The following is a 21,539-nucleotide window of genomic DNA, read 5'->3' as shown; positions in this document are numbered from 1 at the left end:
AAGTTAAAATTATTTAGGTATTTTCGATTTATTTAAAAAAAATATATTTATTTTATTTTGAAAAAAATATTTAAAAGTTAAGTTTTTAAAAAAAAAAAATTTTTAAAAATTATAATTTTTTTTTTTGTTTTAAAATTATTTTTTTTCTAAACTAAGAAATTTTTCAAAGAGCTGAAAAAAATTTTAAGAGCTCAAAATGGCTCAATAGTTGAATTTTTTTTTTCAAATTTCAAATTCATTAGAATTTATTATATTTTGACAAAACTGACATTTTTAAGAAATTTTTAAAAAACCGAAATTCAAAAACCTGAGCAAAAGCTAAGATTTTTTTTACAAAATTAATAAAAACTCAAATTTTCAAAGAATTATTTAAATAAATTTAATTAAATAAAAAATTAAAAACTGATTTCTTGAAAAACTAAAGATTTTAAGAAAAAAATTCAAAATATTTTTGAATATTTAATTAATAAATTTTTTTTTTCTTAATTTTTAAGTTAAATTTTAAATAAAGTTTTTATTAAATTTTAAAAGAAAAAAAAAGTTAAAAAAATAAAAAAAATTATTTACAAAAAATATAAAAATATTATTTTGAAAAATGCAAAAAAAAAATCAAAGCTAAAAATTAATAAAAAATATTTAATTCCTCAAAGTAAAACTCAAAGCAAAATATTTCATGCTCAATAAAAAAAATATCAAAAATTTTCCTCGAAAATCCCATCAAAAGCTCTTTAAACAAAAACAAAAAAAGGACATGCTTTATATTTATATTTCGGTCCCCTTCTGCTTCTGACTTTTCACATAGAAAAACAAAACTATGAATTAAAAACAAGTACACAGCACATAAAAAATTCTCCTCGGCAACGCATTTGATGATGATTTTAATCTTTTATGTACGCAAATTTCTATGGCATGCCGGACAAAAGTTGAAAAACAAAAAAAAACACATAAAAATACATCGCAAGTAACTTTTTGTTACATAATAAATTACAAAGTACACAACGACGACGACGACCATCTACGACTCGACACATATCCGTTCTGCCTGCATTGAAAAAAAAAGTATATTTATCCCTAAATCTGCAGTTTTAGCACACCAACCGCTCTCTTGTCTACGAGAAACGGAAAAAATACGAAGGAAAAATATTTCCATACTGAAAAAAGAGACATTTGTACGTTTGAAGGTGTTGGCTCTGCACTTCGTAATGATAAACAAGTGTCCAATGAATGTTTGACTATACACTTGGAACGAGTGTGGAAATGGTAATTTATAAAGATTTTTTTTTTATTTTTTTTTCTGTGTGAAAAAAAATCTTGATATTCGTATATTAACTGAAGGTTTGGACAGCTCATTGCTGGTAATTAATGCAAAGGCAAAAAAAAAAAATTGCACAGAAAATATTTTTTTTAAAAGAAAAGTTTTTCCCCTTTTTTTATGACCTGATTGCTGATAACGTTGCTGTCCATTTACTTTCAGATTTCTTGTCAAATCGAGTTACGACGACGACGACGACGAAAAAAATGGAAGAGACACTAAATGACGGAAAAAGAAATAGAAGTCCACATATCAAACGCGCATTATGGCATTCTGTCACGCGAAAACACGATCTAATCACGAAATGTTCTCGAATTCAATTAAAACCGCGAAAAGCAATTTCAGCGTGAGTGAGTAACTGACGCAGTAATATGTTCCGCGAAATGTTTTAAATTTATGCAAATACGAAAAGCTATTACTATCTATCGTTAATTATCATATCGGAGCGCCAAAGCGAGCAAACGAGCGAGATTTCCAAGCTTGAGGCGAATTTTAATGCACACACACACACACATGCCAAGGCACATTAATGTAGGTTGCAATTTGATATTTTATTATAGATATAGATTGCAATCTACTCCTTTTTGCTCCGTGCACTCGATAGTAATGATATTCCGAAGCGAAATCGTGGCTCATGTCAATCGTGTGTCATATCGTAAATGAAGATAATTTTCGTGTCGTCGTTGAGTGACGGGATTTTATCACGTTTCAGAGTTTCTAAGCAAGGCACAACCTCAAAAAATAGAAAAAAAATGATAAAAATAATAATTATAATAATTAATATGAGCAAAGTGTGGAAAAGTACCTTGACGACGAGGACGAACGTTGCCTGTCAAGTCATGGGTGAAAAAGGATCAACTTCAGTCAGCGTGTTTGTGTTTATATGCGAACGTTTAAAAGTAATTATAATAAAATGAAAGCAGACGAGAACAAAAAAATACGAACAATTAAAAACGAAGAATTATATTTTATAAAAAAAAAGTTTGTTTGCTGCACTTTTTTACGTAAACTCGCCTTTGGAGGTAAAATGCCACACTGCAACAATGAAACAAAGTTGAAAACCACTTTGAGTTGTTTGTGCACGAGAAAGTCTGCCTGTACATAATGAGGTTAAATTCAATTAGTATTTTTTTCTTGGACTGCCACGTAACGATAAAAGGACAAAAAAAAAGATTCATGCGAGATGATATTTAATACAAGCCCACAACTTATTCAATCAATAAACGAGGATAAAAAAACCATACATGGGAAAAATCAACCGCCAAACCAACACACATCATTATATGTTATTATTATTACTATCACAAAAAAAAAAAGAAAAAAAAAATATCGAGAGAAAATAATGGCTTATTAAATAACAAAAACACACATAGACACAAAAGCAGCTGGATAATAGATGGATATAGGATAAAAATGGATGAAAAGAAAAAAAGCCTTAAATGGTATTCCAATCGCGTTTATTGTTTTATTTGAACGCCCCTACACAATCGCTTTTGAAGAAGAAAAAAAAAAGAAAAATTATAAAAGAAAAAAAGGATATTCGAACAAATTTATTGTGTGTTATTGAACAGACGTTTATAGATGTGTTCTTTTACATTGACTGGCGATAAGGGGCACTGAATTATTGTGTGCTCGAGACGAACGGAGTAGGAGGAGGGATTTTCCATTGTCGAGAAAGGTTAAGGGCTCCATTTAAAGGTCATTTACAGGGTAGGAGTTAAGGATTTTTTTTATGATTTATGAAGATTTTCCCGAGATTTTTATGTTTTACGAAGAGCTTTTTATGGGCTTAGGTTGGATTGTGGAAGTGAAAAATCAAGAAAATTTACTTTTTTGAAATTTAAATGGAAAGATTTAGATTTTGAGGGTTTTTAGTCCTTAAAAGTTTTTTCATTAAATATGAACTCAAAAAAATATTTATTTTAAATAAAACTTTAATTCAAAAATTATTTTAAGATTTTTTAACTTAAAAATAATTTTTAAATTATTAATTTTTTTAAATCAAAATTTTTAGAAAAATTTTGTATTACAAAATTCCTTAAGGAAAATTTAAATTAAAGAAAAATAAATTTCAATAATTTTGAAATAATTTTTTTTTAATGAAATTTTGTAAAAAAAAATTGCAAAATTAAAATTTTTTTTAAAAAATTTTTTAACGAAATTTTTCATTAAATTTAGTTAAAAATTTGAATATTTTCATTTTTTTAAATTTTTTTTTAAAAAAAATAAGTTTAAATTTAATTTTTTGAATTTTTTATTTCAATTTTTTTTTTTAATTTAATTAATTATTTTTTTAATTTAATTATTTTTTTAATTTAATTATTTTTTTAAATTCGCGAAAAATCAAACAAAATCTCCACAAAATAAAAATTTTTGAAAAAAGTAAATTTGAAAAATAAAAATTTAATTCAAAAAAAGGAAAATTTTTGAATTTTTTGGTTTTTTTTGATTTTCCCAGTAAAAATTAAAATTATATAAGATATGAACTTTTTTTAAAAACGCATTATATAAAAATTTGATGAAAAATTTTTGAGTCACGTGACAAAAATTTTTTATTTTTTTTAATTTTCATTTTGTGAATTTTTATTAAAATTTTGACCATAAAGTTTGAAATAATGAAAATAAAAATTATTTTAATGTGTTCAACAACGATTAACGTTCAAAAAATTCTGAAATTTAAAAAAAAATAATTTTCTAAAATTATTTCACTTCATTTTAAAATAAAAAAGTTTAACATTCTTAATTTTTATCAATTTTTTCATATTTCAATTTTTGTCATAAATTTAATTTTTTATTTAATTATTTTTTTTAAATTTAATTAATTATTTTTTATATAAATGAAATTTAAAATAAAAACTCAACCTAAAAAAATCCGTAAAAATTAATTTTAAAAAAATTTAAATTTTAAGAAATTTAACAAAATTCAATCACAAAAAGATCGCAGACTTAAAGAAAATATTGTTTTGCTGACTAAAGATCTTGTTAAATGTGCTTAAAGACGCTTTTATTGCCCTCAACAGGAGTCTCATAACTGTTCTCTGACAGAGTACAAATTCTTCACCGAAAAATAATCCCCCAATAAGAGATAAAATATAAATCAGCCATAACATTACTTAAATATCTACATAAAACCACCTATCGAGAAAACATTTCGAACAGACACACACAGCAGCAAGGATATTTCCAATTTCTTATCTCCATCCTCCATTCTCTCTCTCTCTCCATATTTCTATCAACTTTCACTTGATGTTCCTTTCTTGCTTCTTCGTTGTAGGTACAAACAAATCGTCTCAGCTAAAAAAAAAAAATATTCAAAAAGAAAGAATTATAACCATTATTTTGCCACTCAACAAATAAAACTACGCGGTTACCAGCAATTGTACATCATGTTTGTTTGTATGGCACGACATTTATATCGCATTGATGTGCTTTACGCCTGCTTAAGATGGAAATAATGTATTTTCTCTCAAGTTTTGTTCTCTTTTGTGTGTGAATGTGTTCCTTTTTTTTATTGTTTACAATGCGCCATGCGAGACTTTTAACAATAATTGTGCCATTTAAATGCCGAAAAGCACCCGTGGATCATTATTTTATTTTTATTGATGTACGATGAAGGCAGCACGCATGATGAAAATAAAACATAAACCACAAACATTTTTTTTTTTGCTTTTCTCACAACAATTTTGCCTGTGTGTGTGAAACAAAATTTTACTAAACACGCAGAACAAAACTGTGTGGTGTCACAGAAAAATGTTTTATTATCATTCATTCATTTATACGGAATTTCAACATTTATGAAAGGAGAAATTGTTTCATAAATTTGTTATTAAAATTCGTGGTCGAATGTTAGTGTCAGTGGTCGTAAAGTAATTTAAATTAAATAAAATGAACAAATTCTTCCCAAGAAAATACAAATCTCATATGCAGAACTTTATTTTTTATTTTAATGTTAAACCAAAGAAAGATATATATTTTAAATATATTAAAAAAAAATATTTTATTTTAAATAAAATAAAATTAAAGCCATTTAATACTCCTTCCAATAACGAACAAAAATGAACAAAAATCCGACTAACCCACTTTTCCCTTTAATTATTATATTATTATCAATATCACATTAAAACAAAAGAAGAAGAAGAAAATAAGACAAAAACGGAAGATATTCAATCGTTTGTAACAATCAATATATTTCCTCTTAATTTACTTTTTGCCAAAAAATAATATCATTAATATCGTTGCCTGACAAATCCTTTTGTTTCTAACCCGTTTCTCATTTTCAATCAAATTGACAGCTCAATTATATACTTCATTATATAAATTTGTTAAATTAGTCATGAAAATTTAAGATATTGTGATAAGTTTTTATTATTATGATTTTTCTCCGAATATAATGAAGAAAATTTTTGTATATAAATCTGTGTGTACATATAGAAAAAAGAAAACAATGAACGAGATGAGGTTTTGTAAAATATATAAGAATGCCATTGTATACAATATTATAGCAATTATTATCATTAAAAGTTATGAAAAGAAGATATATATATTTTGTACCAAAAAAAAATTATTAGGAATATAAAATTATAAAATAAGTGATAAAGATAATTAAATTTTAATTATTATTAAGAAAAAATAATTAATTGTTTAAAATTAATATTATACTATAAAATTCATTATTATAATGTATTATTATTAATTATTCAAAACTTTTAATTATATATAACATAAAAAAAAAACATTTTTTTACAAAAAAAAATAATAATAATGTTAATTTTGACAAATAAACTTTTAATTGTATGTTCAACATTATTATTATTTTTAAAAAATATTTTTTTTGAAAAAAAAAGTTTTTTTTAATACAAAAAATCATCATATATATATTTATATATATTTATTTTAATATATGGTTGTTTTTTTCCTTTATTATACAACATACAAAAATATATGTTTTCTTAACTTTCTCAAAAATTTGAATATCATAAACAAACAATAATAAATAAAAAATAAATAAATGATGATGATAACAAAAAAAAAGTAGCAAACAAAAAAAAAATTACCGTGCACTATTTTTTTTTATTTCACACCACACTAGAAAATAAACGTATATCATAAAAAATAAAAACTAGATGCACGAATGTATTTTGCTTGCAAGCACAACTGCAATTATTATGGAGATAAAAGATAAAGTAAATATGAAAATTGTATGGTCTGAGTAAGATTTATATTAATAATAATAATAATAATGAACAAATAGCAGAACAAGTAGCGTTAAATATGAACATGAAAAAATAAATTTTCATGATTATCATGACAATTCTCGAACAAACACCGTCATATTTTTTATATATGTTTCTGTGTTTATTTACAAAAACAAACATTTTTCTATATGCATATATTTTAAAACCATTTTACGCATTAATAAATCAATCGAATTTTATGAATGATGGCGAAAAGCGTCAAACAAATATTTTGATTTTAAATTATTATGATTCAAAATGTAAACTTTATACAAAAAGCAACAACAACAACAAAAATAAAGCATACACTATCAATTATTGTATTAACAATCAGTGCATTAAAACTTTACCACGAATATATATAAAATATATTAAATATTAATTAACATTAATGAATGATCAAATGATGATAAAGAAGAAAATATACATAAATTATATATAATGTAAAAATTGCATTTAAATTTTAAGGATTACTTGACTAAGTGATTTTTATTCAAACCAAACACTGAATGAAACATAAATAGGGAAAACCAAGATGAAAAATAAAATTAAAATATGAAAAATTAAATATTGATTTTATTAATTATTTGAGCTTTTAATGGTAAATTGCCTTTATATTGAAAAATAATATATTTTATTTTGATTAAAAATTAAAGGTAAGTTAAAAATTAATGTATTTAAAGTTCGAAATCGATAGAAATTTAATGTTTTCTCGACAAAAGAAACATCTTTTTAACATATAATAATTAATATTAATAGTACTTAATATATTGACACAGAAAAATTAAAGAAAAAAATTATTTTTTCGTTCCATTTATGGGTAAAAGTGGAGGCAAAGCTTTTTTTGAACCATTATTAACACATCTATTGTTAATGATTGTTCTCTGCCACGGTATCGAAAAAGTTTTTGTTTCCATTTTAGCTTCTGGCTCACGAATTTCTTCCTTTTTGTCATTTCCCAGCCATGTCATCACCTGTTCTCGCAGCTTTGGATTACCGTGAAGTGCTTGTCGCAAATTCCTGTTTGCGAGAATGTCTTCTACGAGGCGTTTCCATTCGTCGATACACGATTCTGTCTTGATAGCATGTGTCAAAAGTCGTTCAAGCGTCGCATTTTTCAAGTGTTTTATGGATTTTTTAAAGTAATCCAAGCTGTCATCTACGAAATTCCGCTCAAAAATGATTTCTGAAACGACTTCGAAGGCATCCGAGCTGTTTATCGAGTTGTTTGTGATGTATTTGACGGCGACAGTTGTTTGAAATCCCGCCAAAATGAGAGCGTCGATGATTGTCCGGTAGTGCAAAAAGGCTTCGTAGCTCTCACAAACTCGTAAAGCACGCATTATGTGATCCATCATGCCGCGATTTCCCATTTCACTTGCAATTAAGTCGAAATGGCTTTTGAAGAACTCACGATCTGTCACGCAATATCCGTAAATTTCGGTTAAATCGTCGTTTGTGCATGTTTTGAGCGTTGCTTTTAACTTTTCGATGTCATTCACGATATTTTCTACGTCAAAATTTGGTGAATTTCCATTGGAATCTGCGATTTTTGTGTCTCCATTTACTGAAATTGCAGTTTCTGAACCAGACGTCTCCATCGGTGATGATTCTTGGTCTTGAGAAAGGGAACAACCTGAATCTATGGATGTTTTTGGTCGAGTATTTGCCTTTAGAGGTTCAGATTTTTCCAATTCTACTTCAGATTCGGAGATTTCAGGACTTTTGGCGTTCGTAATGACTTCATAAGCGGGTGATCTGGAAAAAAAATTGTTAAAATTTAAATATTTTTTGTTATAAAAAAATATTCTTACTCAATATCATCATCGTCAAACTCGTCATCAAAGTCAAGTTCGTCATCATTGACGATTTCAAGCAAAGTTTTTGTCTTAGTTTTCTCAATTTCCTGCTCGATTCGCTTCGAAGCCTCAACTGGCGTCGGTTCCTGCGGCATTTCAGCTTCCAACGGGTCAATTGCATCCTGATCAAACATCAACATATCGAAATCGTTATTTTCCAATAACGCATCTTCAGCTATTGAATGCTCAGATGACACCATGCTATCATTATGAGGCGACTCGAAAGTATCCATTGCTTCATCCGTTGCTTCTTCCTCCTCGTCGTCGCTGAATTTTGCTTCGATTTCCTGATTTTCATCATCTTCGTCGTCACTAATGTCTGCGAAAATTTCTGCAAGCTCAGGATCGATGTCAGGATGTTCGGGTTCAGGCTCGTCGAAAAAGGCAACGTTTGATTTTACGAGAGATTGGGCATCTTCCTTCTCGGGCGGATGTTCGACTTCGAGTAATTTCGGGCGAAGAGGATTATCGTAAAGCTCGTTGAATTTTCCGATACGTGCGACATCATCTTTTTTCGTGATGGGCTTACTTTTGAAGGCGCCTTGAGGAATGAGACTCGGAACATTGCGATTCACGTCTAAAAAGTCATCGTTCGTGTAATGAGCTGGACGGAAAATTGGCTTTTCTGGTTTCTGAAAAAAAGAATTTTATGAGAAAAAAAAATATAAAAATATTTATTTTTTTTTTGTTTTTTTTTCGCACCTTTTTAAAAAAATCAAGAATTAAAAAAAAAATAAAAAGAAAAAAATTCATAAAAATTTTTCCAATTTTTTATAGAATTTTTGAAATCTTTTCAAATTTAAAAAAAAATTGATTCGAAATAAATTATTTATTTATTTATTTTTTTTTTTGAAAGAAAATATAACATTTTTGAAATACTTTTTAATGTAAATTAAAAATTTTAAAAAATTAAAAAAAAAATTTTTAAATCTTCTTTTAATATTCGTGATTTAAAATCAAATTCAAGATAAAAATTTGAAATTAAAAAATAAAACAAAACAAAAATTCAAAATAAATAGGTACAGAAATTAAAAAAAACTTTAAAAATTCAAAAATTTTGAAAAATAATTTAAAAAAAAATTTTTAGACAAGAAAATTCATGTCAAATTTCGTTGTTCAATACAAAAATTCTTTAAAATAAAAATTTAAAAAGGAAAAACAAAAAAAATTTTGATGATATTTTCAAAAATTGGATAAAAACAAAAATTCAAATAAAAATTTGGAAATTAAAAAAAAAATTAATTTTAAAAAAAAAATTCAAAAATTTTAAAAAATTAATTTAAAAAAATTCAAAAATTTTAAAAAATTAATTTAAAAATTTTAAAAAATTATTTTACAAAAATTCAAAAATTTAAAAAAAATTAAAAATTTAAAAAAATAATTAAAAAAATTCTATTTACGAAAAAAATTCTGAAGGACCAAAAATTTGAAATAATTTAAAGTTGCATTTTTATAAAAAGAGAAAAAAAAATTACCTCAGCATCCCATGTGAACGAAATTTTCGGCTCTTTAGGAGGCTCTTCGACTTTTGGAGGTTCTTCAACTTCCATCGGTTCAGGATTCAAATTCACATCCTCACTAACTTTCGGCTTAACTCCCGTTGTTGGAACTTTATGCGTCGGCGCCGACATCCGAGAAACTTCTTTAATAACTTTCATCGGATTTCCGACAACTTTTTTCGGACAAAGAGCTTCCTTCTTCGCCTTTTCTTCCTGCGCCTTTCGTTCTTTTTCCTTTTCTTTCCACACTTTTATACATGCTTCCAAATATGCATTTCGAATACTGTGATTGTCGATCGTCACTTTTTGATTCGTAAATCGCTTGTTACACGTTTCGCAACTCAAATCGTCTTCAGGCACAATTTTTCCGTTCATCGTTTGCGTGATGGCATCTTGAAAAATTGGCTTTGCACGCGCCTTGCGACCTCGTTTCGTTTTTGGCTGTTTCGCATTTTGCAGGACAATCTCGAATTTCAAAGGCGAAGGACTTCGAACACGCTTCACTGCTCTCGCTGGTTGCAATTTTTTCGTTTTATCTGCATGAACGATGTTGAATTTGGGCATGCCACTTGTCGATGGAAGAGGAATAATTTGCGAAGTTTTTGGCTCAACTTCTTTCGGAGCATCTTCTTGTGGTTTATTTCGCGGGTTTTTGTCACGCATCGCTTCGACAGCCAAAAATTTTGGTTTTTCTTTGGGAATTGCGAGTGGCGGAGGAGGTCGACGCTTTTCACGAACAGGAACTTCTTCCTTTTTAGCAGAATTATCTTTTGGCGCATCAGGTTTATCACTTTTTGAAGTCTTTGGTTGCTCCGTCAAATCGAAACACGGGATATCTGGAGGACCATCATCTGTGGAATTTTTGCGATTTTCACTCGTTGATGCTCTCGTCACTTGCTGAAAGTCAATTTCAGACGAATCTGTCGACATGTAGAGCGGAGAACAGGTCGGCGAGGAGCTATCAAGAGCGAAAATGGGTCCACTATTCGCTTCTTCGGGGCTGCTGCATAAATCTATCGTCGGAAAATCATCAGAATTTGTGTTTGGAAGTCTCTGTCGCTTTGGACTACCCTCAAAATACTCAAGTTTCTCGATTTTTATCGGTCTAAAATGCTCTTTTGACTCCTTTCTACGCGGCATCTTCACTTTTTTCACGGTTTCAGGTCAAATTTTGCACATTTAATTGGTTAAATACGAATTTTTTGGTTTTCACGCGGCATTTGGGGCCAATGGAGTCGTGCACAAATGACGCTTTGTTTTGATTTTTTGGGGTTATGCAAGGATCTGCCCAGCGCGCGATGGGATTTATCAATTTTATTCGTCTCAAAATTTAAATTTTGAATTTTTTAACGATTTTTGATCAAAATTCAATAAAAAATTCAGTTTAATTCGGCAAAATTGGTTAAAATTTTATTAAAATTCATTAAAATTCATGACTAATGCTGGTAGTAAGGCGTCGAATAGCTCCATGACGTAGCATTTGGCGTCGAATAAGCTGCTTGATTTGTTGTCGTCGCTGGATACGATGTTTGATCGTAATACGAGCTGTAGCCATAAGCTCCGGGATTTTGATACGTCGCTTGATATGCCGCACTCGAAGGTTGATATGCCGTCAGCGACGAATGTTGACCCGTACTTTGATAGTAACTTGGATTCGTGTAGTCAAATCCGCCTCCGTAGCCATAATCGCTCGTTGGAAGGGGAGTTGTCGTTGCGGGCTTTGTTACATTCGTCACTGAAGTCAAAGTTGAGATCTTTCCTGCGATTGCTGGCGTGCCATTTGACGTTTTTGCCTTTTTTGCGACACTTTCGTTGTCGAAAAAGAGTTTTTTCTTGTATGGATTGTGATTTTTGTGAGCGGGCGTCAAGAAATGTTCCTCTAATTCGGTTGGCGTCTTGAACTGGATCTCACATTTGGCACAATAAGCACTCGGATCGCCCGTAATTTTCTTTCCCAAGCCGCCGCCGCTCACGAAACGCGTGTAGGAATTGCGAAGAGCCTCGCTGGAGTATTTGGCTTTCTTGTTGACGAAGGGAACGCCTTGAACTTTTGATTTGTGCTTCTTGGAATTGATGTGCTGAAGTGAAATTTAAAAGTAAGTATCTTAAAAAACTTGAAAAATTAATTTTTTACCATTTTATGATTATCCAAAGAATTAGTTTTGACATCGCAAACAGCGCAATTGTACCATAAGACGTTATCTGCACCCCGTTCGGGCACGATATCGAGTTCATCGCGTGGAATAAGAGCTGCTTCGACTTCTTTTGGAACAGCAGGCGTTTGAATTGCTATTAAAAAAATAATTTTAGGACAGATTTTCTTTGAAAAATGTCAAAAAATCGTACTTCCTGCTTTATATTTGTCCGCAAGAGCTTTTGAATGCTCATCACTATTGCTGTGCCTCTCATGTTCCTCCGCCGAGTAACATAAAAATTGACAAACATCACAACTGTACTCGACCGCGTTCGATTTGCTGTTCAATTTGGCATCGTTTGATCGTTTTACGTGTTTTTTCGATGATAAATGCTGAAAAATTTCATGTCAATAAGAAATTTTTGGGTTTTTATTGAGATTTCTTACCAACTGCAGCATTTGTGGAGAATTACAATTGACGTTACACAGATCACATCGATATTTATGCTCATTCGGGACAACTTTTAGAGCGTCAATCTCTGCTTGAGTCATGATTCCTGACTGTTTGGCAACTTTTGACTTGTATTTTTGCACATCTGGGTCTTCGTTTCGCTGTTTTTGGAAAAATTCTGCTACTTTTACGCTTTCTTGATGTTGTTCAGCTACAAAAAAGGCAAATTTTAGAAGAAAATTTCATTAATTTTGGTTGAACTTACTCTCATTATGTGCTTGCTGCTCCTCCATCGTGAATAATTGCGTGCAACACAACTCACAACTGTACTTTTTGGCGTCAGCTTCCCTTCTGAGATGTTTTTTGCCACGAATATGTACTTCGTAGACGCATTTTGAGGTAAGTGTTATATTGCACACTTTGCATTTCACCTCGAGAACTTTAAATTTTTCTTTTGGTTCGTCAGGCGGAGGCACAATTTCCGGTTTTTTTGCTGAGGTTTCGAGTTCTTCGTCGAACGACGTGAAATTATTTCCGTATTTAGTGTTCTGAATCTGTGATTCAGGCATAACTTCGTCTTTTTGTGACAAATTCGAGTTATCTGTGTTCCCATAAGTCCTTCTCTGGAAAGGATTCGAGTTCCAATTGCTGTTTGATGTCTTGCCCATCTGCAAAAAGGTGTCGACATTCATGCCCGATGGCTTACACGATGAAAATTTGTCGGGATAATCGTATCGATTGTAGTCATCGCCTCGATTGGGGTAAGGAGAGTAATTTTCTTCGCGAAAATTGTCACGATCGCCGCCGTAGAATGAACTCTCGTAACTCCGTTTGGCAAAGGGATCGTCAAATTCGGGCGGAAATCGACTACGAAAGCCATTCCCGAAGAAAGAGGGACCGTTGTTGAACTGTCGTCGCATGCCAAAGTAGAGCAACGTCCTTCAATTATCTCCAAAAAAGTGGAATTCTATCGATTGATGTTCACCGAGAGACACTGAAAACAAAATTTTTGACAATCGGAGCGAGAATGTTGAATGGTGAAGTGATTTATTTATCAATTTTGAACGTCTCCTTGAATTGAAATCCTCAAATAATGAGATTCGTTGAATTTTTAAGCTAAATTTTGATTTAATTTAAGATATTTTAAGACCTAAAATGAGCATTCAAGGTCTTCGAATGATCTAAAAGATGCTTAATTGATGTAAAAAAAGGTTACATAATAGAAGTATCTTCAAGTTTAAGCAAAATTTCAAATTTCGAGAGCTTCAGGATGATCAATTCTGTAAAAAATTCACTTTTATTAGATAAAAATCTTTAAATTGAAGAATTTTTAAGCTTAATTTTCATCCCAATTATATTTTGAGAACTGAAAATGAAATTTCTGAAGCCGAATTTCGATTTCAATTGGCCTTAAAAGATCAAAAATCAACTTTTAAGAACTGAACTTGATCTTCAAGAAACATAAAATTAACTAAAATCATCTTCAAAAGACTCAAAATACACAAAAATCATCTTAAAGGAATTTTAAATGAAGAAAAATTCACATTTTTTTCTAACAAAATTTTGTCTAATTAAGCTAAGTTTTGATTCTAATTAAGCTTCAAAGATCTAAAATTGTCAAAAAACATCTTTTGAGAGTCAAAAATGTAGAAAAATTAACTTTTTAAAACAAAATTCCTTCAAAAACGAGTCAAATTTATATAAGAAATCGACTTTATTAGCAAAAAACATCGATTAACCAACAAATTTTCAGATTTTCAACAGAAAATCACTTAATGCCTTCCCTTCTTCTTCTTGTGCATGTTCTTGCGTTGTTGTTGTCTCGGACCTGGAGCACTTTCTTGCACAAGAGGCGTTGCAGGAGACTTATTCTGGTTGTAATTCTTCGACATGTCACTAAAAAAGGTAAAAAAATATTAAATTTTCATTCAAAATTCAACTTTTACGAAGCAACTCACAATTGATCTGCTTGTCCAGAAGCTGTTCCTTGCGATCCCTTGATGACTTCCTTGACACGCCTGTCGCGCTTCTTGCGATATCCGGTGCGCTCGTACTTGGGCAACCATCTTTCCGGATCCGGTTTGACACTTGGATCGTAAAATTTGGGCAAACGTGGCTTGCGTTTCTTCTTCGACTTTTTAACTTTGGGTTTTTGCGAATCGCCGCTACTGGGACTCTCCGTGCCCTTCGATGCCGTACGTTTAACCGCTTTTGCGATCATTGTCCAGTTCGTTGCCTCCAAAGCGTCAATTTCTGCCGTTGTTGTCATCGTTTCCAATGCCGGAAGTTTCTTGCTGACTTCTTGCGCCTTCGTTGGATTAAATTTCGCATAAGCGACAACGAGTTGCGCGAGGATTTTAACGTCACTCGGATTACTTTTTAAGAGTTCCTCCAAGCTCTTGGCTGCTGTTTCAGCTTCGCCGCCTCGTAGATGGAACGTTGCCGCTTGACGCCACATTTCGGACAAGTCGCCGGCATTTTGTTTGTTTTTCTTGTACCAATCGACGGCTTCCTTGAGAATTTCCGAAGCTTTTTGCTTATCGTCGATACCCAAGAAGAGCGAAACGAGCGCAGAAACGACGCCGGGACGGTATTTCGCTTCGCCCAAAGATTGGAGGATATCGATGGCGCCTTTTTTGTTGCCACTTACCAAATGGAGTTGGACCATAGCGAATTTTGCAGCAAGAGCTTCATCTTTTCCAGCTTTTCCTTTGACATATTTGTCGAGAACATCAAGTCCGTCTTTGTATTTTTTGTCTTTCGCGTATTGGGCAGCTCGCATCAAGACACATTGGAACTCCAAATCGGGATAGGCAGCTGCCAGTTTCGTCGCTAAGGCTTGACAATCTCCCTGATTCGCAAATAATGACAACAAAGCATTGTTAAAAGCGATATGTTTCTTCTGACGACGCGTAAGTTTGTGTTCGCACGCATCCGACATCGCAGCTCGCATTTTTTTCTTCGAATCGATGATATTTTGCTCCTTATTGATGACGACGGAATTGTTACTTGCCACAGCAACCAAAGCCGCATCCGACGGTTTATTTTTCAACGTTTCGATATAAATGCTCGACGCTTCCTTACTCCGGCCCTGCATTTGCAAGCAATAAGCGAGTTGAACTTTAATGATCGCAATTTCGTTCGCGATATCTTCTTCCGTCGCCCCATCCTCTTCCAAAAATTCGCGACACATTTTCTCGCTTTGCTTCAAACGACGTTCCGCTTCGGCGAAATCCTGTTTGCCAGCCAAAGCACACGCGCGATTATAAGTCAACTCGTAAGTGCTCTCCTCGAATTCGGGAACGTCTTTTTTCGAGCCCTCAATGACGAGTTGGGCAGCAACGGCACTCCAATTCGTTTGACGCTCGTCATCGTAATCATCCGTCGTGTTCTTGATGATGTCCTTGTACAAGTCGAAACACTCCTCGAACCGCTCCAAGCGATAATAGATCTGCGCTTTCAGTTCTTTGACGTTTGCCGGAAGAGCTGAGCCAAAATTTGCCGCTTCAATTGTCTTTAGGGCGAGTTCCGGTTGATTGTTGCGATATTGGCAGTAGGCTTTCTCGAACACGAGATCCTTCATATTGTTTTTTTCGATGTACTTGATGGCTTCGTCGAATTTGGAAGTTTGGATGAGACAAATTACTTTGCATTGCAAGGCTTTTTCTTCGTTGGCAGCAATTCCGAGGACTGAAAAATAAAAGAAAATTTGTAGAAATTTGTTTAATTGATAAAAAATTAAATTTTACTTCGATTTGCTGTTTTGATAGCTTTATCATAATCGCCATTGTTGCCAAATTTGTGCAATTCCGTGTACAATTGCCTCAATGTCGTCTCTTTTTGCGTATCTTTCGACATGTTTCCGCAAGAATTTCACAATTTATTCAGTAATTTTTACTTTTTAATCCAAATTTTGCCACGTTCGAAATCCTGTCTCCTCATTGGTTGTGAATAGGGTTGCCAGATTTGTCCTTTTTCAACAGTTCGTGAATTTTAATTTGAAATTTCGAAAACAAAAATTTGAAAATTCTTGAATTTATTTAATTAAAAAGTTAAAAATTATTAAAAAAATAAATAAATTAAGTAAAATTCTATTTAAAATTTTTCAAATTTAATTTTTTTTAAGTTGTTGGATTTAGAAACTTCTGAATTTCATAAAAAATATTAAAAAAATTATTAAAATTGTTGCAATTTTTTTTTTGAGAAATTTTAAAATTTCATAAAAAGTTATTAAAATTAAATTTGAGAAAAAATTATGTATTTAGAAAATTTTGAATCATTAAAAATTAAAAGTCAAAAATTTTTGAAAAATATATTTAGAAATTTTTGAAAGAAAAAAAAATTATATGAAAACTAAATCAAGAGCAAAATTAAATCAAAAACTGTGTCAAAGCCATTTGTGACAAACCTTGCTCCAAATGGATAAAAATTTGTCAGAAGGCTCTAATTTATCATTTTTAATGATTTTATAACTCAAAACTGCCAAAAAATTGAAACTGAAAAAAAATTTTTTCTTTGACATAGTTTTGATTTGAAAACCAAATCAAGAAAAAAACTAAATCAAAAACTGTCAAAAACTGTGTCAAAGCCATTTTTGTCAAATCTTGCTCCAAATGGATAAAAATTTGTCAGAGGGCTCTAATTTATCATTTTTAACCATTTTGGAACTCAAAACTGCCAAAAAATTGAAACTGAAAAAAAATTTTTTCTTTGACATAGTTTTGATTTGAAAACCAAATCAAGAAAAAAACTGTGTCAAAAACTGTGTCAAAGCCATTTTTGTCAAATCTTGCTCCAAATGGATAAAAATTTGTCAGAGGGCTCTAATTTATCATTTTTAATGATTTTATAACTCAAAACTGCCAAAAAATTGAAACTGAAAAAAAATTTTTTCTTTGACATAGTTTTGATTTGAAAACCAAATCAAGAAAAAAACTAAATCAAAAACTGTGTCAAAAACTGTGTCAAAGCCATTTTTGTCAAATCTTGCTCCAAATGGATAAAAATTTGTCAGAGGGCTCTAATTTATCATTTTTAATGATTTTATAACTCAAAACTGCCAAAAAATTGAAACTGAAAAAAAATTTTTTCTTTGACATAGTTTTGATTTGAAAACCAAATCAAGAAAAAAACTAAATCAAAAACTGTGTCAAAGCCATTTTTGTCAAATCTTGCTCCTAATACATAAAAGTTTATCAAAGGGGCTCTAATTTATCATTCTTAATGATTTTATAACTCAAAACTGCCAAAAAATTGAAACTGAAAAAAATTTTTTCTTTGACATAGTTTTGATTTGAAAACCAAATCAAGAAAAAAACTAAATCAAAAACTGTGTCAAAGCAATTTTTGTCAAAACTTGCTCCAAATGGATAAAAATTTGTCAGAGGGCTCTAATTTATCATTTTTAATCATTTTATAACTCAAAACTGCCAAAAAATTTAAACTGAAAAAAAATTTCCTTTGACATAAATTTGTTTTAAAAGTGTATAAAATTGCAAAAGGGTCATGAGGAGTACGAAAATGTGACTTGAGGACTACAAAATTGTGAAATGAGGAGTACAAAAAAGTAGATATATAACATTGAAATGCGGTATAGTATGTCGTTCTTTAGACGACTACTTTCTCTATTTTTTTTTTTTTTTTTTGAATGAAAAATGCCAAAAAAAATCGAAGAACTAGATTTTTGCGATCTAAAAATCATGCAAATGTTCACTCATTATTTTAGTTAAAAAAAATTGTAAAAAAATGTTAAAAATTAGTAAATTTTTTTTATAAATTAATTTTAGAAATTCATTAGGTAAAATTCGAAAAAAAAAACTGAAAAAAGTGAAATTTTTAACAATATCGAAAATTTGAATATCGAATAAAAAAATTTCAAAAAGGGCAACCCTAATTTATCAATCAAAACAATCGTCTGCGAAATCGGAGAAAATTTAAGAAAATTTCGTTTTTTGTGTTATTCAAGGACAATTCACGTGCAATAAATTACCTGTTAAAGTCTTTAAAAGATATTTTATCCGAAAATCTACAAGAATTTGGTTCAAAACCACTAAAATTTTGTCAAAAACTCGAATATCGCTCCGTGACTCATCACTTCTTTGTTAAATCCAATTAAAAAATGTTCCGTTCGGACTTTGATAAGGCTGTGGAAAATGCCACAAGTCACTTGCATTTGGAGCCCGATTGGTCTTCGATGATGATTTTGTGCGATTTAATTCGTCAGAACGAAGCTACGCCCAAATATGCCTTGGCAGCGTTGAAGAAAAAGATGCAATCGACGAATCCGCATACGGCTTATTACGCCTTGTTGTCGCTCGAGAGTATCGTCAAAAATTGCGGACCTCCCGTGCACGAAGAAATCAGCACGAAAGCGAGTTGCGAGATGTTCACGAATCTAATTGAGACAACACCGCACGAAAATGTCAAGAATAAAATGCTGGAATTGATTCAGACGTGGGCTCATGCCTTCCGTTCGAACCACAAATATCGCGCCATCAGAGACACCATGAACATTCTCAAGTGCGACGGGCACAAATTCCCGGAATTGAAAGAAGCTGACGCAATGTTTGCATCTGACGTCGCTCCCGAATGGGCTGATGGCGAGTGTTGTCATCGTTGTCGCGTCGCTTTCGGGGTTTTGCAACGAAAACATCATTGTCGCAATTGCGGGCAAGTTTTTTGTCATCAATGTTCCTCGAAGACGAGCACTTTGCCGAAATACGGCTTCGAAAAGGAGGTTCGTGTGTGCGAAGGATGTTACATTGCACTTCAACGAGGCACTTTTGCACCGACAACCGCAAGCAAATCGACGAAAGATGACTCTTCGTTGCCCGAGGAGTACTTGAAAAGTAGTTTGGCGCAACAAAGTCAAGCTCCGCCAACGCGCACGGAGCAAGAAATCCAAGAAGAGGAAGAATTACAACTTGCTTTGGCTTTGAGTCAATCAGAAGCGGAGGAAAAAGCAAAATTAAATGCGAAATTTCAAGCGCAATATTCTGTTCCTCGTTCTTATACGGCGCCAAGACCTCCGAGTCCCGAACCTGCGATGCGAAGCCCAAGTCCTAATGATGAAATTGAGAAAAATCCCGAATTGGCGAAATATTTAAATCGTGACTATTGGGAATCGAAGCAGAAAGACTCTCCGTTGAGCCCTACAGCGCCAAGCCCGATGTCGAGCATCACAAGCAGCATCCCGTTAATGATGAAAAATCCCGCTGACGATCCCGAACTCGATGAATTCACGTCGTTGATGCGGTCTCAACTCGACATTTTTGTCAATCGCATGAAATCGAGTTCAGCTCGCGGGCGAAATATCAGCAACGATACTTCGATTCAAGCACTTTTCTTAAATATCTCAACCTTGCATTCCAAATTGTTGACCTACATCAAGGAGATGGATGACAAACGAATGTGGTACGAATCGCTTCAAGATAAAATTGGTCAAATTAAGGATTCGCGAGCGGCGTTGGATGTCTTGCGACAAGAACATCAAGAAAAGTTGCGTCGTATTGCCGAAGAGCAAGAACGTCAACGTCAGATCCAAATGGCGCATAAATTGGAAATTATGCGGAAAAAGAAGCAGGAATATTTGCAATATCAGCGTCAATTGGCATTGCAGCGGATTCAGGATCAAGAACGTGAGATGCAAATGCGGATGGAGCAACAAAAAGCGCATTATCGCATGGGAGGACAACCGTTTGCGCAGCAATTTGGTCCCGCGATGCCGCCAGGAGCGACTCAACCGCCAATGATGACGATGCCTCCGGGTGGTCCAATGCCTGGAGGATACGGAAATTATGGATATCCGCCACAAATGCCTCAAGCGCAGATGAATCCGCAACAGCAGCAACCCCAAATGATGGTTAATAGTCCTCCGCAGATGCCGGGACAAATGCCACAGCAACAATTGAATCCGGGACAAATGCCACAGCAACAAATTAATCCAGGAGTTCCGCAGCAACAAATTAATCCAGGAGTTCCGCCGCAACAACCGCAAGCTGGAGCTATGGGTAAGCAAAAATTTAATTTTTTAAAAAATAATTCAAAGGTTGACCCAAAAAATGAAAAAAAATTAAAGTTTGTCAAAAAAAATATTTTTTCGAAAAGAAATTCTTGCTCAAAAGTAGCAATATATTTAAATTAGTGTTGGAAGTCAAAAATTAAAAAAATCTTGAAAATTTGTATTTTAAAAAAAAAAAAAAAAAAAAAATTTTTGACCTTTAAAAAAAAATTCAAAAATTCGTAATTTTTGCTTTAAAAATTTCATTTTGACAAAAATTAAATTTGAAAATTTTTTTGGTTAAAAAAAAAAAAAAAAAAAAAAAAAAAAAAAAAGTTTTTTATGAAAAATTTTAAATTTTTTAAACATTATTTGACCCAAAAAAGGAAAAAAAATATCAAAAATAAAAAAAAAAAAAAAAAAATATATCTTAAAAAATTTTCTTATTCGTAAAAAATTGTGATTTTGAATTTTTTTTTTTAATTTTTCGAATTTTTTTGTCACTATAAAAAAAATTAAAGAAAAATTCTTTAAAAAATTTTTAAACTTTCAAAATATTTAAATAAATAATTAAATCAATTTTAAGTGACCTAAAAAAATATTTCAATATATTTTCTCACATTTCAGGTATGATGCCTCCCCAAATGATCCCCGGTCCAGGTCAAAATCATCCGCCGCAAGGATTAGCAGGTCAACAACCTTCTCAGATGCCTCCGCAAATGATGCAGCAACAACCGCAGCCTCCTCCAATGGCCATGCCTGAGCAACAACAAGTTCAAGCGCCTCCAATTCAACAACCCCAAATGCAACCTCCCGTTCAAGTCGTTGAAAAACCTGCTGAACCAGAGCCATCCATTGGAGAGTTGATCAGCTTTGACTAAAAAAAAGCGAAATTCTATAAAATATTTTTAAAAATCTATCAATATCCCTCAAACATTCGATGTATCTAAAAATATATTTACCAATAATCGTTCAATATTAAAAAATTTCCTTAAAATTTTGAAAATTTAATTTTTTGTAATGTTTTCCCATGAAAAATATTTTTTTACGT

At 31.6% G+C, this 21,539-nt stretch overlaps 4 protein-coding genes across 4 annotated transcripts; 1 reads left to right on the top strand and 3 right to left on the bottom strand.

Annotated features, from left to right (window-relative positions):
* Positions 1-7,141: 7,141 nt before the first annotated feature.
* Positions 7,142-11,120, bottom strand: LOC134837018 (titin-like). The gene is made up of 3 exons (XM_063852325.1): positions 9,881-11,120; positions 8,361-9,037; positions 7,142-8,304 (listed from the first exon to the last, which is right to left on the bottom strand). Exons 1-3 carry the CDS (start codon positions 11,042-11,044, stop codon positions 7,344-7,346), a joined length of 2,802 nt encoding a protein of 933 aa, XP_063708395.1. The 5' UTR covers positions 11,045-11,120; the 3' UTR covers positions 7,142-7,343.
* Positions 11,121-11,300: 180 nt separating this feature from the next.
* On the bottom strand, positions 11,301-13,470 carry LOC134838242 (uncharacterized). The gene is made up of 5 exons (XM_063853732.1): positions 12,755-13,470; positions 12,486-12,700; positions 12,251-12,431; positions 12,039-12,193; positions 11,301-11,982 (listed from the first exon to the last, which is right to left on the bottom strand). The coding sequence occupies exons 1-5, from the start codon at positions 13,407-13,409 to the stop codon at positions 11,341-11,343; spliced, it is 1,848 nt and encodes a 615-aa protein (XP_063709802.1). The 5' UTR covers positions 13,410-13,470; the 3' UTR covers positions 11,301-11,340.
* Positions 13,471-14,156: 686 nt separating this feature from the next.
* Positions 14,157-16,439, bottom strand: LOC134827906 (signal recognition particle subunit SRP72). The gene is made up of 3 exons (XM_063840778.1): positions 16,239-16,439; positions 14,448-16,179; positions 14,157-14,385 (listed from the first exon to the last, which is right to left on the bottom strand). The coding sequence occupies exons 1-3, from the start codon at positions 16,345-16,347 to the stop codon at positions 14,262-14,264; spliced, it is 1,965 nt and encodes a 654-aa protein (XP_063696848.1). The 5' UTR covers positions 16,348-16,439; the 3' UTR covers positions 14,157-14,261.
* A 1,956-nt stretch (positions 16,440-18,395) lies between these two features.
* LOC134827905 (hepatocyte growth factor-regulated tyrosine kinase substrate) lies at positions 18,396-21,464 on the top strand. The gene is made up of 2 exons (XM_063840777.1): positions 18,396-20,498; positions 21,116-21,464. The coding sequence occupies exons 1-2, from the start codon at positions 18,608-18,610 to the stop codon at positions 21,367-21,369; spliced, it is 2,145 nt and encodes a 714-aa protein (XP_063696847.1). The 5' UTR covers positions 18,396-18,607; the 3' UTR covers positions 21,370-21,464.
* The last annotated feature ends 75 nt before the right edge of the window (positions 21,465-21,539 follow it).

Source organism: Culicoides brevitarsis, chromosome 1 (genome assembly GCF_036172545.1).
Source record: "Culicoides brevitarsis isolate CSIRO-B50_1 chromosome 1, AGI_CSIRO_Cbre_v1, whole genome shotgun sequence".
NCBI lineage: Eukaryota > Metazoa > Arthropoda > Insecta > Diptera > Ceratopogonidae > Culicoides > Culicoides brevitarsis.
This window is presented reverse-complemented; position numbering and strand designations above follow the sequence as displayed.